This window comes from Coturnix japonica, chromosome 3, assembly GCF_001577835.2.
Source record: "Coturnix japonica isolate 7356 chromosome 3, Coturnix japonica 2.1, whole genome shotgun sequence".
Classification (NCBI taxonomy): Eukaryota; Metazoa; Chordata; class Aves; order Galliformes; family Phasianidae; genus Coturnix; species Coturnix japonica.
The window spans coordinates 77,622,783-77,642,211 of NC_029518.1; the positions used below are offsets into that span (position 1 = coordinate 77,622,783).

The 19,429-nt window shown below is 35.7% G+C and overlaps 1 protein-coding gene across 2 annotated transcripts in view; it reads left to right on the plus strand.

Moving 5' to 3' along the window:
- The window catches only part of EYS (eyes shut homolog), a 771,550-nt gene that overhangs the window by 325,560 nt on the left and 426,561 nt on the right, over positions 1 to 19,429 (plus strand). For both annotated transcript variants that reach the window (XM_015859149.2, XM_032443873.1), the window contains one exon: positions 12,178 to 12,299. In XM_015859149.2, the coding sequence (XP_015714635.2) occupies positions 12,178 to 12,299 (122 nt within the window). The remainder of the gene's footprint in view (positions 1 to 12,177; positions 12,300 to 19,429) is intronic.

Below are 19,429 nucleotides of genomic sequence, written 5' to 3' on the forward strand. Positions count from 1 at the left end.
GGAGAGGTGGCCAAGCTTCATCTTTATACTGATCATGGATGGCTGGCAAATTGCCTTATGGTGGTGGTTGCAACAGTGGGCAGGATGATAATTGCAACGAAAGGGTAAACCTGTTTGGGCTGCTGAACTGTGGAAGACATTGCTTGCTCCGAATAAGGAACATTGTTGTAAAAGGTGCGCCATGTAGATGCTCATGTGCCTAAAAGTAAGGCTACTGAAGAACCATAAAAATAACCATCAGTGTGATCGAGCTGCCAAAATTGAGGTGGCTCAAATAGACTTGGACTGGCAGAACAAAGGGTGTATTATTCCTAGCTTCGGTGGGCCGACGAGACATTCAGGTCATCAAGGAAGGGATGCAACATATAAGTGGGCCAGAGACCGAGGGGTGGACTTAACTATGGACGCTATTGCTCAAGTTATTATGTCATGATTGTGAAACATGCGCCCATAATTAAACAAGCCAAGAGGATGAAACCTCTTTGGGGGAAGGGCGATGGCAAAAGTATAATATGGGGAGGCATGGCAGGTTGATTATATTCACCTTGCCACGATCTCGCAATGGTAAGCGTTATGTACTCCCCATGGTGGAGGCAACCACTGGTGGCTCGAAACATACGCAGTACCCATCTACCGCCCCGAAACACCATATTAGGTTGGAAAAGCAAATCCTGTGGCGGCATGGCACTCCAGAAAGAATTGAATCAGATAATGGGACCATTTTAAAAATTCCTCTGTAACCACTTGGGCCAAAAATCATGGTCTTAGTGGATTTACCATATTCCCTATCATGCACCAGCTTCTGGTAAGATTGAACGATTCGAATGCGTTATGGAAAACTATGTTGAAAGCACTGGTGGCGGAACGTATAAAAATTGAGAAACCATTTAGCAGAAGCCACCTGGTTGGTCAACACTCGAGGATCTAGTAATCGTAATGGTCCTAACCAATCCAGCTCCCTACGTACTGTGGAGGGAGATAAGGTTTCCTGTAGTATACACATAAAGAGTGTGTTGGGAAAAACAGTTTGGTTCTTCCAGCGTCTGGAAAGGGCAAACCTCTCCGGGGTACTGTCTTTGCCCAGGGACCTGGGTGCACATGGTGGGTGATGGACAAAAATGGGAATGTTCAATGTGTGACCACAAGGGAATTTGATGTTGGGGGAGTGCAGCCAATGATTTTCCTGTAGATATATAGGTAGAGTCTCAGAAATATTTCAATTAGGTACAGAATCAGTTCAATTAGGTTATAGAGCTTAAGATAGAGTGGATTAATGTTAAGGAAACACTTTTTCTCTCATATACCTTAATATAGGCATTCTGTAAGCAAGTTTTTCCATCTGGACTCTATATCCTGCACTGGCCATGCATGTGTAGAAGCACACATGAAAGAAGTATAAGTCAAAAGGAAATCTGCTGTGGTGGCTGGGAAAGGAATGAGTGAACCTTGATGTGGGGGACGCCCTACTAGCACTGCCTTTCCCTCTACCGCTGACATATTTTCCTTTTTCTCTGGCAGTTTTTGCCATTTTCCAAAATTAATAAATAGTAGGTTAGGTATAGAGTTTTGTTCTCAACTTAGGGATTTGTATGGAATAAATATAGATTGTTGAGAAAAAATAAGGTTGCTGAATTATTCACAATTATACATATGAGTGTGTATGTATGTATAATATAATGTAATGATGTTAGAATAAGGGGTGGAATGTCATGGTTTAATAATTTTGTATTTTTGCTAATCAGTATTCCACATCAAAACACATATAAAGCATGAATAATTTTACTGAATCTGCAACATTATCAGAAGAAGACTAACATCTCCCAGGAACAACACGATTAGGTCACGGGACTGGGACTCTATATTAACTCTGTCCGCAGAACAGACTGACGTCTTTCGAGTTCTGGCGTTCAGGGGAGTGTGTGGGAGCTTCAGCCGTTCGCCTAGATTTACAGTAGGCCTCTCGGTTACGGACTCATTCTCTCTCCTATTTTGCTTGATTCGTTAGCTCATTTTCAATTATATTGTATTATATTGTGTTATCCTGTATTTCGATATAGTATTTAGTAAATAAGATGTGTGCCTCTTAGATCGTTGCATCCGCTGTTTTCTTTTCCTAATTAACTTTTTCTTTCGGCCTAGGGCCCCTCCGGGGCCTACGGCCCCCTGTCACGGACGCAGGTGGATTTTTAGTTCAAACCATCAACTCTGACTGCTATATTGCAACGTGAAATATGCTAAGAGCTTGAACTTTTGTTGTCAGGCCAGAGAAGGAGACAGCCTTTCTCTTACAACAGAATAATATCAGGTCCCCATACCAGTCTGAAGAATATGGAGTGCTTTGCTAGTCTTGGCTGGGCTATCTACCACATCCAATATATAGTCCAGATTTGATTCTGTCTATTCAAGGCAGTGTTAGTGATCAAATATTCAAATAGTGTTATTGCTCTCTTTGTACCTGTTGTAGTTTCCATGGAAATAAACTGAAGACATTACTTTTTGAGTGACTGTCATGCAGTTTTACTTCTAGAAACAAAAGTTTTCTAGCTGAATCATGTGCTTACGGGGAGAAATAGTCCAGTTTGCTCCTTTTTGTTGTCATTTTACACAACTATTCTTTGGCCTAATGACAGTATTTCCTCTTTACTCCTGTCCCTGGCAATTCTCCTGCATTTTGGTTCTACTTCTAGTTTTGGTCACATATTTCTAATGTGGTGTTGCTTTATCCTTACCTGTAGGATTTTTTTTTAATTCAGTTCTGTACTGTTCTGTTCAATGTCACAATTTATTCAAGTGAATGTTAAGTACTACAAATTCACCCGTTTGCCTTTTTAGTCATTTGGATGTCAAATGAGCTTCTTTCATCTTTCTCATAAAAATATATGTTTTCCATGGCGAAGAGAGTACACAGAAGGAACCCTGATATATCTCTGAATTAATTAAATGTGAATATAAAGTCATTGTCTCCTACAATGACTATTGGTGTTTCCATGCATGTATGTAATTATTTTTCTAAAATTGTGTACTAAAAGCATGATCCTTCAGGGAAAAAATGTAAAAAAAAAAAAAAAAAAGAAAGTTTCTTATTTTAATTTTCAAATGAAGAGTTTATTCATGATGCATGCAGTGTTTGTATTCTAAATAAACACCATCCTGCTTGCCTTACAAAACTGGGACCTCCTTCCTCATTTATTATTTAGTACAGTGGCTGCAACTAATCAAGAATAATGCTTATGCTGGCTTTTTCCATACTTATCAGTAAACAAATATTCTTTATTCTTGTTAACAGTATGCGTACTCAATGAAATACCAAAACAGCAAAGATGCTCTGGTGCACTTCATTATCTCCTGATTTGTCAATGTGCAGAATGTTAGAGAGCTCTGCTTTGTTTCCTTGAGCTGCATTATCTTTGTTATCTTTGAGAAGATTATAAGCACATTATGCAAATGAAAATAAGAACAAGAACAATTCTTGAAACATTTTTATCTTTTAAAATACCTTTCAACTTTCAGAATGCTTAAGCAGTGGTATTTTCTGCTTCCTTTACGTACTTTCCAGAAGCAATCATTTAGCCTGAGACAATTTTATTTACATTTGCATTTTAAGCAATTCTGTGACTATCCACCTCTATTTTAAAACATCTGAAAAAGGAACTGGTTCAGTTTCTTTCAGTACTGAATTTCGTTCCTACCTTTAGCCCTTACCATACAGATCTATAATAATTCGTCTGTTGGCAGCCCCATGCTGTCATGCCTTCTTCAGGTCTACTTGGTGTATGAGTTGTTAGAACTGGGGAAGTAAGCTATACCCTTTCCATCCTGAAGTAAGCTGCCACCAGGTTCATGGCAAGTGAAAGCTGAGTAAGAATTCTTTTCCTTGCTTTCTACACTGTAACAGCTGTATGCCTTCCTTTCTAGGGAGCTGAGTCTCAAGTCTGTGTCAGCAGTATAATTGATCTCTAATATAATTGATCTTTAATATATTAAGCTTCTGTTGCAGTAATGGAAGAATCCAATATGGGACTCAATTAATTTTCTTTCAGCTTATAATCAGATGATGAAAAGATTCATGCCATTTAAAAGATATTTGCACACAGACACTAAACTTTTTAAGTAGATTCTAGAAATTTCTATTAAGTAAAGAAATCCACTACAGCCATTGATTTTAATTTAATCTGCAAGTTTAAACCATATCATGTTGCCTCAACATACGGTTTTACTTTTGTTTGTGTCTATAATCAAAGTCAGAAGACTGAAAAATCCACAAATAAAATTTAGCAAGCTATGTGAAATAAAGAAGCTTTTTAAGTCTGCTGTTCTAGATGACACGTGTGTAGTCTGTTCTACTTCAGTATCCTTTTTTTAAAATATTTGAGTAAAACTGTATCACCCATGCAAGAATGAACCCTCTGTCCTCAAGTTCTTTCTGTGTTCTAAAACATTATTTTCAAAATCTGTAGTTAAAAGCAACTGGAATAAATTTCAGTAAGCAAAACACACCAGATTTCTGTAGAATCACAACCTTGATGTTAATTAATATGTTTTGGAAATACTGAAATAGAAAAACTGTGGGGATTCCTCAAAAAACCATCAAGTTTGAAGAGTAACAAATAATGGTAGCTTATTGTTTACACAAAGCCACAGGAGGGGATGGGGAATACCTGGTTCTGATCAAATTACGTTTCTGCAGCACCTGATGATTGGCTGTTGCTGCCCAGCTGCTCCCTGCCTCAGCTTCCAGAAGGTTCTTGCAAGACAGGAGAGGCCACCCTTAGTGGTTGGTGGTAGGGTTTAAGCTTTGTCACCATTATCTGTGGTTAGTGGGGTTTAGGTAGTGTTCACCTTTTACCAGGCTGCCATACATAAGCAAGTTGAGTTGCACAAGGAGGTTGCTACAAGGAGTTGAGAAAGTGTGAATTTCCAGGAACTGCAAACAGCTGTTTGGAATGGCTGTGCGATACCAAAAGGCAGTCACCACGTGGCCAGATAGTGAGTTGTTAGACTGTGGCAAAGAACAAAATTAATTACAACCAAATGTACATTAATGACATTACATGAAGTTGCATTTTGTCAAGGTATGAGTTTTTCTGGTGTTTTCTTCTTTATGTTTATGTTTCTCGATGCCTTTAATTTTATTTATTTATTTATTTTAATTTTCCTACACAGTCCCATCCTTGCCTCATAATGATTTTTTCCTAGTTGCTATACAAAGCACGTTTCCTTTATCCACTGCACAATATCTGTCAGCTCTCTTACGGCCATCAGCGGAGCTGAACCTCGTGTTTTGTGTCTTAGTTTGGAGAACAGCATCACTTAAGCTCTGTGTATGATTTTGAACCTGATTCTTGCTCTGATAGTATTGGAATAGACTGGATAGAAATTATTATAGAATCATCTTTTTTTCTTTGATTGTTGTCTTTTAGGTATCCAGCTGTTAGTCTTTATGCCAGCAGTATGTAGAGCTGGTCACAAGTGCCTGTGCTTGGCACCTCTTAAATCCCTCTTTGTATTAGATGTGATAGGAGCTGCACATTAATTTATAATGTGATTTATTATATTGAAAAGCTCTATAAATTTAAAGTAGGGATGAGTGAAAGTTCAAAAGGGAGCAGCTGACATCAAATAATCCTGTGAAGGTCTGCGTGCTTCTAAGAATATTTAGGCTGAAGTATTTTTGGATGAGCCTGTTTCTTTGACTTTCCCCTACTTCTGAGTCTGAAGTTGGCAAAAATAGCACTTTGTAGTGTTTGAGGTGTGCTGTGATAATGGATGTATGTTTAAGGTTTGGTTGGAATCAGGTATTAGAAGACAGCTTTTTTTTTTTTTTTTTGTGGAAAACAGTATTAGTTTTGCTGGGTTTTCTTACTTGATTTAAAAAGCTGCCAGCAGCAACACTGGATTTGAAATAAAGAAGCAAAATATTATTTCTGTCTATCAGTGCCTAGACTATTCCTGCGCAATACCAGTTAACTCCCATAGCTCTTCTCATACTTGAGATCTAGGGGCACACTGAAAGCTCTTAACAAGTTGTAAGTGGATTTGGTTGTTGTATTTCTGCATAACAAAAATGTGTTTATGACCTTCAACAACTTATTGAATAACTGAGGTAAATGTCAAACCAAATGTACTGATCAAAGGCTGATATTCCAATGTTTGTCACTATCTGAACTAGTTCAGTTTATTTTGCTTGAACAACTTACAGCTGTTGTTTTTCATTAGTTTCCCTGTGCTGTTCAGTACCTGTCACTTTGACAGTAGTTTCTTTGGCGTATTTTCTAGCAAGCTCTGTCTCTAGTGTGGGAATGGAAGAAAGGTATAAATATTCAGTGATCGATGCTATTTACTGTAAAGACAAAAGTTTATCATTTATTACATAGGAAAACTTAAATTATGTTTGATTTGGGAAATTCTTAAATAGAAAATCTTTACTAATATATTAAAAATCACATTGCATGTTTGCATGTCATACCATTTTATAGATGAATCTTCTCACCAAAATCATGGCAGACTTAATCCCATTGAAATTTCAGGTGTAGTGTGAGAACTGAGCGATAGTGGAGGTAATTTATTAGATTCTCAATGCATGGGCTGGTCTTGCTCCAATTTATAGGAGGGAGGCAAGGTCCTTTCAACCCTTGCCCAGGACTTGTTTGGACTTGTCCATCCTCAGCAAACTTTGAGGCAATAGTGCAAAAGCATGGCCTCTTACAGGGCTGTAATCTGTTTGTTTCCAATGGGAAGATGAAATCTAAAGTAGCTTGGAGTTTGTCATTACTCATTATTTAATTTTAAATATACTAAATTTTCTGAAAGGTTTTGTTTTTACAGATGTGCTGCTTTAAAATGATCAATATTGAAGGCAACAATGATTACAAATTTACTAGCAAAGCTGTCATTTTTGAAATGGTAGTGTATAAAGGCATACTATGTAAATAAGTTGTATTCCTATTTATGGTAATTTTCCTTATGATTACAAATTACAGAGTTCTGAATATGCTGCATGTCTAGATACAAGATGTATTTTAAGTTGAAGCCCGCACTAAATGAAAGTGTAGGCTTGTATTTAGCACTAGTGTGTAACTGACTTGAGAAAGATACCATATCTTTTGCACATGTTTTATATATACTCCTCCCTACTCATTTAATGCATTAATTATTTAATAGACTGGACAGATAGACAAATTTATAATGTTTCTTTTTTTCTTCTTGGTTAAAATTTAAATTAAAAAACTATTTTATTATTAATATCAGTTTGTACAGAATTTATAAGTTCAAGGCAAAAAAATGTAAATGGATTTTAAAAGAATGAGTGAGTATACTGTTAGCATTTTGAGGTTTAGCTTCTAAAACTCCATACTGCTTTATCAACTTACATTGCTACTATTTAGTGTTAGTTTATTGTACATGCTTATCTCAGAAGTCTATTTTCTTTTGCTTGTGAAGCAACACCATTAATAAATTCACTGTTCCTATGTGTTTTTAGGCACAGGTAAATTTATTATAGTAAGAAAGAAAGGTAATGTAATTGCTAGGATTTCACTCTGGGTGGATCTTCTTTTATGTGGTTTTCTTTAGCAAAGATTAAAGTTATGTTCAAACCATCTGAAGATGAAAAGGTGGGAGTTTTGTTTCCTTCATTTTTGAATGAAATAGTCTGTTTTATTTAGGATAAAAATGCAAAGACTCATGTAATGAAAACAATGTCATATGGAAAAATGAGAAAAATGCATGTTGTTGAATATCATAGAATCCTAGAATCATGGAATCCCTAGAGCTTGAAGGGACATTTAGCAGTTATCTAGTCCAGCTTCTCTGCAATGAAAGGGATGTTCACGGCTAGATCGGGTTGCCCAAGCCTGATCCAGACTCACCTTGAAAGTCTCCAGGGACAAGTCATCCACCACTAATCTTGGCACCTTGTTCCAGTGCCTCACCACCCTCACTTTTCAAAATATAACCTAAAGCTATCCTTTATCACAACAGGCACTACTAAAGAGTCCCTCCCTGTCTTTCTTGCAGCCAGCCTTTAGATAAGGGTTAGATACAATTTATTGTGTAAATTGTTAAATAAATAGTAAATTAAAAGTGAAGTATTAAAGTGGCAATTCAGAAAAGACCTTTAAATCAACAACAACAACAAAAAAAAATTTAAGTAATATAAGGAGTTCAATATGATTAAGGACAATAATGAATATCATTTCAGAGATGCTTACATTTCTGTATTCACATTTATTTCACAGGGTAAAATGACGGCTATTAGCAGTAACAAAGTTGCATGCATATTTTCTGTAGGAAGAAGACTTCCAAGGAAAATAATTCTGTGATGAAAAGTATTATGCAGAGGCAAAAATACTGTTATTTTCCAGGGCAAAGAAAAGAAAACTACAAAGGCAAGCTTTGGAGTTTCTTGTTGGAATACATCTCACAATATGTGGCAGTGATGAGCAATCTTACTGTGTGCTCATCCTTAACAGAGTTACACTGTAGGAAGCATGGCCTGGCTGAGGCACTGGGTTCAGAGATGAAGAAGAGATTTCTACATTTCTGCTTGAGTATTTCTCTTTCCATTAATTTTCCATCTTTTTGTCCTTTCTATTTGCAAAGAATTAAAAGGCTATTACACCATCTAAAAATGGACCTGCTCAATAGTATCTTTAAAAGTGAAATTACTTTTTTTTTTTTTTTTTTTTTGTTAATTCTGTGTTCCAAGTGGAAAGAATCCTTGGTATGTAGCTCTGTAGGGTAAAAATTATTCTCAGCCTATATCTGCAAGTTCAGGCTTGAAGATAAGCCTGCTTGTAATTCAGATCCTGGTTGTGCATGATGAAACTTTCTCATTGTAGTTTCTATTTGTCAGGTGTTTGTTTGCCATTTTCCAGTAAAATAACAGAAAGGCTTAAGAAAATTATTAATTCTTCAATTACAATGTCAAATAAGGGTAAATATGCAGATAGTCTCAAATATTGCTTTCTTAACCATCCACACCATTAATAGGGTAATGACACAGTAGTGTGCTTATAGTTATCATAGTCATAGAATTGTTTGAGTTGGAAGGGACATTTAAAGGTCATCTAGTCCATTTCCTCAGCAATGAACAAGGATATCTATGGCCAGGTTGGGTTGCTCACAGCCCCATCCAACTTGGTCTTGAATGTCTCCATGGATGGAACATTCACTGTGTCTATGGGCAACCCGTTCCTGTGCTTCACTACACTTACTGTAAAAAATCATTTTCCTTATATCCAGTCTAAATCTACCCTCTTTTACTTTGACACTTTTATTTTGGATATTTGTTCAAGAGTTGATACATTTACTACACTGTTTAGAGAGCAAGCAAAAGATGGCATGGAGGAACTCAAAAGTACCATTTATTTTCATGTCTAATATGTGTAGCAGTACATAGTTAAAATAAATAAAAATGAAGAAATATGTGAATAAGAATCAGATTCTATTCTTCCTCTGTTCTGCACAATCCACCTCATACTTTCCAAATGCAGCATCTTGTAATTCTGCATTGTTTGATGCATGCTATGCCCTAACTGACAGTCCTCCTTCTTTCAGTCTTTTCTCATAGGAGTGATGCCCAAGTTTGTCAGGGATCTTGGTGGCCCTTTGCTGATCTCTGCAGTCTGTCCATGTGTTTGTTGTGCTGGGAACCCAGAATTAGACACAGCAATCTAGGCTGCGCGTGGGAAATATTCACCTCACTCCACTCACTGGCAGCACTTCCCCTGTGGCAGCCCAGTGGATCATTAGCTGCCTTTATTTCCAGGGCTGCCTCATTTATCTTCCTGTCCCCAAGAACTTGCAGGTCCTTTTCTGCAGTGTATTTTCTTTATCTTATTTATATCTATTTTATCTGTCTCTACTTATAATTCATTGTAATAAAATAAAAATAAATAAATAAATAAAACCAGACACTAATTATTACTGCTTTCTAAATGGAATGATTTTCAGCCTCCTTTTACATCCATTTTTTTAATCAATTTCTGGAAGAGTTTTAGGAAGTAGTAAGGAATAATAATAATAATTTAATAGTTATTTGTGAATATGAATTAGTTGTCCCTATTTCTGCATTATGTGTTTGTTGCATGATTATTTATTACTATTATTTATTTTGTTGCGCTGGTATTTGTGCAGGAAATAGAGGAAAACTCAGAAAAATTGGCCAGTTAGTTAAAATAGTTAACAGTGAATTTGGATGAATTTGTGATGTAATAGCAGATGCAGACATGGGCTAATATAATCTATATCAACGTTTTTGCCTTTTTCCTTTCTTTGGCGCAATATTTTTCTGTTTTCTTATTTTTACTTGCTTAGAAGTCATAGACAAGTTCTAATTGTCTGAATGCCCTACTTTAACTGAGGACAAAGGCCTGCACTTTTATATTCTGGCTTTTAAAATACATCTTGTTGCATTCAGAAAATCATAGAAATCATTGATATGTCCTAAGTAAGTTTGCATCTTTGCTAGTCACCACAAGCGCAAAAAAGATGCAGTGAGTTGGGAAAAATAGAGATCACAAATACATTATCTATAGATCTGATTGCATGAGAGCTGACTTGATCAGCTGTAGAAGCATACACATGTATGTAGTTTAATTCTGAATGTTGGAAACAGTTCAGCTGTTTCACACCTTCTGACGCTTCAGGGCAACCATGCCAAGTTTGTTTTTAAACAATTACTTTCTTTTTAATTTTGATGTCTTTGTTCCAATAAAATAAGTTTTTATTCATCAGGAGTGAGTAAGAATATTACTGGAACTTATAGAAAAACATAGGAAAATTGCAAAAAAACATACATTTGTTCCAAAGTTCTGACTCATTATTTATCTTTAAACTGTATTGAGAAGTTAATTCCTGTTTACCATGATATAGGTTCTTAGGCCATATCTCTTTTAAACACAATCATATATGTCTGTTTCCAAAGTAAAGATGGCTAAAACAGAGTCTGCACTCTCAGCACTCTGATACATTATACATTTGATCGTTGTGCTATGGCAGCTTGTTTATGCACTTGGCTTTAAAAAACCCTTAAACTTTTTTGCTGTTTGTTTCTTAATGTTCTCCAATTTACATGGAATTTAATAGGCTTTAAAATCTACCCTGAAGCCTATTGCAGTGCTTAGCAAGTAATGAAATAATATGCATTAGTCATGCTTACCATTAAAGCATTTCTGAACTCTTGATAGAGAGAAACCTTGTTAGAAGTAAGCATGTTACAAAAGAAGCAATTAAAACTTCTGCTGAATGGAAGTGTTTGCTGTGCTGCCCATCTCTAATGAATATTCAATTCAACAGATGCTCACCTTTCTCTTTTGTTTTAGAACACAGGCAGGAAGAAGATGCTTTATGCTTTTAACTTCTGTCAAACACTTCCTTGCATGCAGTTACCAGATAATAATTTTGAGACTTGAGATAATAGTAAAGAGTGATTACAATTTGATATAGCTTTGCAGTGTGATCAAAAACATTCTATAATATATGCCATTTAAAGGTGGATGTATGTGCTGCTGAAAAGCTATATTCAATTTAATCAGAAATTTTGCATTCACATCTTATCATCAATATATCAAGAACTGCCACCGCAAAGGTAGAATACTTGAAATTATTATATTTTTATTACTATCTAATACACTTGTATAGATGACAGTAGTTCTCATGTTGTAAATTGCATACTGTTGTACAATTGATATACTGATGCACAATGTCAAATTGAAAATATTAAACATATTTGTGATAAACTATTTTATATTCAGTTCTGTTTTGTCTGCATACTGAGCAATACAACTCAAGATGGTTGCAAGTACCTGTGTTTTAAGCAGAAGAGGCAATGTAGCTTTATGGGAGAGGTATTACATTTTGCTAAAATTCTTGGTCAAGAGAGGGAGAGATAGTAAAGTATTTTTATATACAAGTCGATGATGCAAAAATACAGATAATAAGTAATGTCTCGTACTTCATACCCTGCCCTCTTTCTTCATTACATTACCAGGCCAAACTGATAATAGATTTATATTTTTTTCTTTTTTTTTTTCAAGTTTTAGAATGGTGAATCACTCATTGGAAAACAAGAAACAGCAGTGATAAATCATAATAATACCTCTTGTAAATGTATTATTATTATTATTATTATTTTTCTAAAGTAACAGATAAATTATTTTCCTTCTTGCATTGCAGAGATACCAGTGTGTTTGTCTGCCTGGATGGGAAGGAACATTTTGTGAATACGAGTCAAATGAATGTGACTCAGAGCCTTGTAGAAATAATGGCACCTGCACAGATCTTTTCAACAGCTATCGGTAAGCATTGCACCTTCTCACTATATGATTATGTTTCAGAACTGACAAGCTTATGTATCCAGTTATTCTTTTATTTCTCAGCTCTGTGAATGGTGTGTTATTACAGAAAGATGAGCAAACAACTGCTGTCATGGATACAGTGTTTCACTGCACATTCATTTGAAGTCAGCAAACATAATGAGTTGTTGATGGAAAATTAAAAAAAAATACAAAAAACAAAGCATCAATTCAAAACACTTAGCAAGTAATCTGGAACTGCACATTGTCAAAGAAAATACATGATCTCTTTCTGTCATTTATGCCCTGTAAGCAATGGAGAAGTTTTAAGAGTTAAAGTAGTGGGAGTGAATGTGTTTTTGCAGTTTTAGATAAAGAGATTATATCATTGCTGCCACCTTGTGACTTAAAATTACACAAAAATAGTAATTTAACTAAAATTTACAGCCATGTTGGGAGAAAATGTGAAGATTTGATTCTATCCATATATTTCTAACACAAACACTATCCTTTATTTTATCCACACTGTTTAGATTTTAAAAAATATTTTGTTTCTGTCTTATGGGGATAGACCCCATAAAAAGTCAATTTCCATTATTTATAACAAGAGATTGTCTATACCATGTTTATCTAAATTATTTTGTATCTGAATTTAAACTCTTAATAGTAGATACAGATACAGTGACTTGAAGAACAATGTAACGAGTATACACTGTATAGTTGTTGAACAGTGATACTATTCCTGATAATACAGCCTGTAAACAAGAAGGAAATGCAGCATGGTTAGAAACAGACAATTTCTGCAGCACCAAGGACAATTGTAACTTGCCTGGTTTTTTTTATACCTTTTTTATTTGAATCATTTTCTTATTGACCCTGATATAATTACATAATTTGGATTTTGAGAGTCGTAAGGAGAAAAGCAAGATTTATTTTGGGCTAAATGCAATTTTCAATTGTGACTTGAAAGGGGAAAATTTGCAGGTGTTTTTACCTAGTCTCTTACATTTAAAATAAAATTTATCTTAAAAAATGTAAGATGAAGCATCTAGAATTTAGTGACCTTTTTCTTTTAACCTTCTCTGTGAATTAATTTATATTGAAATATTAATTTATGTGTACACAGTATACACAGTTAATAGCATTTGTATATATTGTTAGATGTATACTTTTGCTAGATGGTTTGTTGCAATTCAGTAATCAAAGAAGAAGGCAATAGTGTAGATGAGCAAATATGTTAAAATATTTTAAATTGCCATTCTTCTCATATTTGTGTTTGGGGGGATGTGGAAAAAAAACAATTGTTAAAAGGTGTTTGGTTTTGTTTGTTTGTTTGTTTGTTGTTTGTTTGTTTTTATGGAGTTCCTTTTATTGTGAAAATTTCAGTTTTTTTTTTTTTTTTTTTTTTTTACTTCTAATGAAAAGTAATTGTATAACTGCAGGCTGCTTATCCCTGATTAGCTGTTACCTTATGGCAATTTGAATTCTTGGATGTTATGATGGATTGTATAGGCAATATTTCAGTGTCCTCGTGGATGTTGTTGAATATTTTGCAATGTCTATTACCTATCCTTACATTTTAACTATTCCTTCAGCTTCTGGAAGTGTGATATATATTGGAGAAGGTAATTTGGCTTCTTTAGTTTTTATTCATAGCTGGACAAGCTGCATGAAGGCAAGGACTTGTAAAATGAAGAAAAAAAATGCTCAAAAAGTACTTTTTCTGGATCCGTCAAATACTGAACTGCTACAGAAAATGTTTATGGGAAAATTCAGTTGAAGTGTAAGCGCTGCACATATTTTTCCTCACAGCTATTTGTCCTGTGTTTCTAGTACACTTTGAACCTTGTTGTAATTCTCAAATAGTGTAAACTCTCTGTGTCTCTGATGACAATTGCGCCATCTTTACTGGTCTATCTAAGGTTCTGCTTTACTAACAACAAAATCTAGTTAAAGCTTTTGGATCTCCTTTGCTGTTACTACCTTAACTAAGAGAAACTTTAAGTGAAAATCTCTTAAACTCTTCTAGTAAAATAATAGGCAACATAGTTTTATATATGAGACGTTTCTAATGATGTAAAATAACTTGAAATATGGCTTCAATCAATGTGACTGACAACTTAGAGAATTAACCTCGTATACTGTATACCTAGGTTAAATCCCATAGATTCATGTTACTTGGCAGTATTAGTTGTTGAAACTGTTATAAGGAACATTGTGAGCATCACATAACAATATGTAGGACAATGGAGTGATTGAATGCTGGCAGTATGGATTAGGCTTTGAATGTTGTTCACCTGGATCTTAGTAAAGTACTTGACGTTCCCACAGCACTCTCCTGTAGGAACTGGATTGGACAGGTGTAGCATAAATGCTGAGTCATAGTGTGAAACAGTAACTGAGCACTTGGTAGGAAGGCAGGGCCAACCCAGTGTAGATCAAGTGCATGCAATGCACACCTGAGTGACTGGAAGGAGTGGAACCAGGTTTAGTAATGGGACTTGGTAGGCCATGTTGATAGTTGGACTTGATGTCCCTGAAGGTCTTTTCCAACGCAGGTGATTCTATGATTCTATTGATCTTGCATCCTTTATAATAGCTACTGTGTTATCTTTGCTAGACCTGAGAAATGTTACCCTTCAACAGCATTATAGATGTTTTTCAATATTATTTGTATGTCTTTAATTCTAGAAGCTAGCCTTTCCTTTTCAAAGATGCTAAAGTGAGGATGAAACACGCAAATGATGCTAAAATAATGCTCCCAATAACTCCTGCAAAGATGAAAGTTGCTCAGTACCAGAAATTATCTTTAAATATGGGGCCTAATTACTAATAGTGTGCAAAAATGTCTGTTTTTAAACTTTCATTTAAAACTTATGTTTCTTCTCCTATCCTGTAAGAGGTTTTGCTTTTCCTACCACCATTTAAACTCCGTTTGAAGTACAAAGCTGTATTTGCAGTGACAGACTTTTGAGTTCTTAAATCATCTTGTTGTTCAAGTTTTTGTTAGTAGTACTTCTTCAAGTAGTACCTTTACTATTACCTTTACTTAGTATAGTACCCTATAGTACCTTAGTATAGTACCTTATATATATACATGCTAAGTAAAGATGAAGACATATCTTTCTTCATCTTTGCTTAAATAATAATTTATTTTGGTAAACATACTGTCAACAAGAGTTAGTCTTAACCTGTCTGCTTCCTGTTTTGTCAGTCAATATGTCTCACCCTGTAATTGCCCATTTTTGCCTGATAGTATTTGAAGCCAAGTCATCTTTTGAAAATCAAAAACTATTTTTTTGTTAGTGTAACTGTCAGTTACCTGGTCTGAGTTCTTAAAAAATGACTAGTTGTGTCACTAGGAAGTGTTGCACATACCATGAGCTTTGATTTTTTGTTTTGTTTTGTTTTGTTTTTGTTTTTTTTCCCTTCTGGAGAGAATTTATTTTAAAAAAGTAAAGTTAAAAGTAGCCTCTGCACTTTCTTAAAACTGTGCAATAATTCTTCTGTGCTAAGTTGTAGAAATAGGTGATTTCCTAAGTTATCTCAAGAATGCGTTACAGAACTTTAAGTAAAAGCATGCATGTTTATGCATTACGTGTATGTGTGGTGCTCAGGGGCATGGTTTAGTTGTAGATTTGGCAGTGGTAGGCTAATGGCAAGTCTTGATGATCTTAGTGTCTATTCTGATTAAGTGAGCTTATTGCATTTTTAAGATTATGCTTATTTCTGAATTAATATATTTTACACTACCATGGAAATAAAAGGTAAATTGTGATATGATTATAATTTGAATGCTGAGTTCAGTCTGCCTTCTGTTTTCACTGGAAGTCCTTTAGACTACTGCCATATTCCTTCTTACTTTTTTTTCCCCCAGAAGCAGTAAACAGCTTTTCCCACAGATGGGAATCAGCTTGGCATTTAATAGTCCCAGATGCCAAACTCTGGAATATTTTTTTGCAGGCAGCATCTGGCTTCTTATCTGGCATTTTTTCAGGGTTCTTTGGCGAGCTCTTTCTCTCTTGCTGCAGAGATGTTTCCCAAAACATTTCACTGTTGTGCTTTTGACATCTTCTGTTGTGACTCATTATTTTATTTTTACTCTACTATCCAATTATGTATGAGCCTCTTACTCAAAGTCATCTTCAGAAGATTTATTTGGTCAATTGGGAGATGTAGTAATGAATTATCTAAAGAAATTTTTGAAAGAGCAAACAAGTGTTTCCTCCAAAGACAGCAAGTGTTCTATGGTTTTATCACTGGTAATGATACTAACAACTGAAAATGTGTAGTGTGCTGCCTATTACAATGCAAAGTGCAAAATCAGCTTTAGGGTTTCTGTTGCCTGAGGCGAACAACAAAATATTGCTCAGTAATATGTACTAAAAAGTCACTGACATATTGAAGCCCTCAGGGGAAATTTTGACCATTATTTAACAGCTTTCTGAAAGTATAGTTCCATTTTTACTTAAAATCCTAATGAAATACAAAATCACTTGTGAAATTAATATCAAGGCATGAAAATACACTAATCCAACTCATCAACTTTTACTTCTCAAACAGTAGCATTGTTCCTGCTGGAATATTAAATCACTTTCTGTTGTAGTTTTCTTTAAAACTTTATAATATATTTTGATTGCAGACTCTCAAAGAGACGTGATCAACTTGTTGAACATTTGTTAAGTGGAGGGAGTACAAAATGGTTTCTAAAATTATGAGGTAATTGTGAGTGCATGAAATGTGCTAAAAACTTACCCAAATTCATCATACCATCTTTTTTTTTTTTTTTTTTTTTAACATACCTGTTAAAGAATAATAAAATACAGAACACTGTTAAATTCTAAGCTTACAATATATGTAATATACAAATAGGAGTGCACCTAACATGCAGCAGTTTGCACAGTGGTTTCTGGACTGCAGATTGATAGATGCTAGGCTTTCTGGGAACATCATCAGAGAATGTCTGGAACTCTTTGAGGAGCTTCAGGATGCCTCCTGCTCCTAGAAGGGGACAGCTACAAAATGCTGTTATGGCTAGCAAGCTGTAGCAGCTTCTCACAAGCCTCGTTGTCAGTGTTCTTTGATAAAAAGGGGGCTTTCAGCTTTTTGTTTCTGTCTGACTTCTCATAAGGGAGAATCAAGCATTCATTCAGCAAGTGCAAGAGAGGGCATATGTTACTAGCTGGCCTGGAGCACAGCCAGCAGAGACAGCAGTGTAGCAGGGGGCCAGAAATTCTGTCAGAGACACCATATGCTTAGCAGTGGTGGCAGGGTGCTGCAGGGTGCAGTCCCCGGCTACCCACTGGAATAACTATCCCTGCACATCATAGACCACAGAACACACCAATTTCCCAAAGAAGGGTGCAATTATTCAGTCCTGGGGCCTCTTGCTGAAGCTATGGTTGGGGGATGCAGTGTCCTTGCCTGCAGGAGTTACATGAGCTCTGGAGGAGGATCTGTGTATCCAAGTAAATGAACTATAATAGGCTGTCAGCAGACTGCACAATTCTAGTGATCATTAAAAGAGTAACAGCATCTTCCGAAACTGCAGTTACAAGAATTTGAACTGCTAAGCATAGTGTAAGCACAGTGAAGTAAAAAACAGGCATAGTCTGTGTTTATGAGATTGGGAAATGGAAACCGTGGTGAAGTCTGGAAGCTTGTCATCAACATTAGGATGAGGGCTCCTCCCTTATCTGCCATTCTGCAGCTACAGAATTGGTTCAGAGACCTGGGAACAGAAGAGGGACTGGGAATTCTGTCCAGAGAAGCATCTGAATCAGCTGGAGCTGAGCCACAAAGCAGTACTGGAAGGGATAGATGATGGTACTGAGAGACTCCCAGCTGCAAGAACCTGATAGAATGTGCCCATGAATGCTGAGGGAATCACTGTCAGTCCACTCCTGATTATCTTTGCAAAGTTTAGGTGACTGGGAACGGTTCTTGAGAATTGGAAGACAGGAAATGGATGTATAGAAGAAAACGAAAACAAACAAAATCAGAAAAGGAAAGGCCAGAAATGGAACACGTCACTGTTCTGTTCAAGAAAAGCAATGTGGGTGGATCTGGGCAACTATTGTGATGTCAGCCTCAATCTGTGGGAAGATCATAGAATAAATAATCCTGGAAACTATTTTCACACACAGTATGAAAGAATGTGGTCAGGAGCATGAATTTACAAAGAGAAAAGCATGTCTGACTAACTTGATATCATCTGGTGATGTGACTTGTTAATGGATGGTTTTGTCAACGTGTAAATACCAGAGGGGAGGGGACTGGTGAAGAACACAGAGTCAGTCTCTTCTCAGAACTGCCCAGTGAAAGGAAAAGAATCAGTGGGTACAAACTGATATGTGAGATAGTCTATTTAAATGTAATAGACATTTGTTGTAACAGTGATTAAATACTATAATGTGTTGCCCAGAAAGGCTTTGGAGATACTCAAAACCCAACAATTGTCCAAATCTGGACAAGATCCAGAACTAGACAATCTCCAAAGATTTCTTCCTGCCTCAGTGTTTTTGTGTTTGGTTGGTTGGTTGGTTGGTTGGTTTTTGGGTTTTTTGGTCATTAATTTTGTGTTTTCATCAGTTTTAATATGTAGATAACTCAAAAATTTGGGTTCAGTAGAGAGTTTTAATCATAAAACATAAATTAATATGAGTCATTCTGCATTTTATAACTCCTTTCTAGTACAATTCTTCTTGCATGTGAAATGTGAGATTTTGTATTTGCAATTTTTCAGTTCTCATGTGCATTCAGCAAAGAAAGGAAGAGACTGAACTGTATTGCTGTTGATTCATTTCTTTGGTGTTTGAAGTGAGAATGGGGAAGTAGTCATGGATGTAAGCTTCCCTTTTATTTCTTCTCTTGCAGATGATGAGGTGAGATGGAAAGCATAGTGTCTTTAAGCATTGATTGGCATAATTCATAACTGATTTGCAGAACAAGCATTGGCCCTTTGTTGTGTTCTAACCCAAGAGTTAGCTAAGCACCACACAATCATTTGCTTACCCCCTTTCCCTCCCAGCGGGATGAGGGAGAGGAATGAAAGAATAAATAAATAAATAAATAAATAAATAAATAAATAAAATAAAAAGTAGAACTGGTGAACTGAGAACTGAGATAAAATC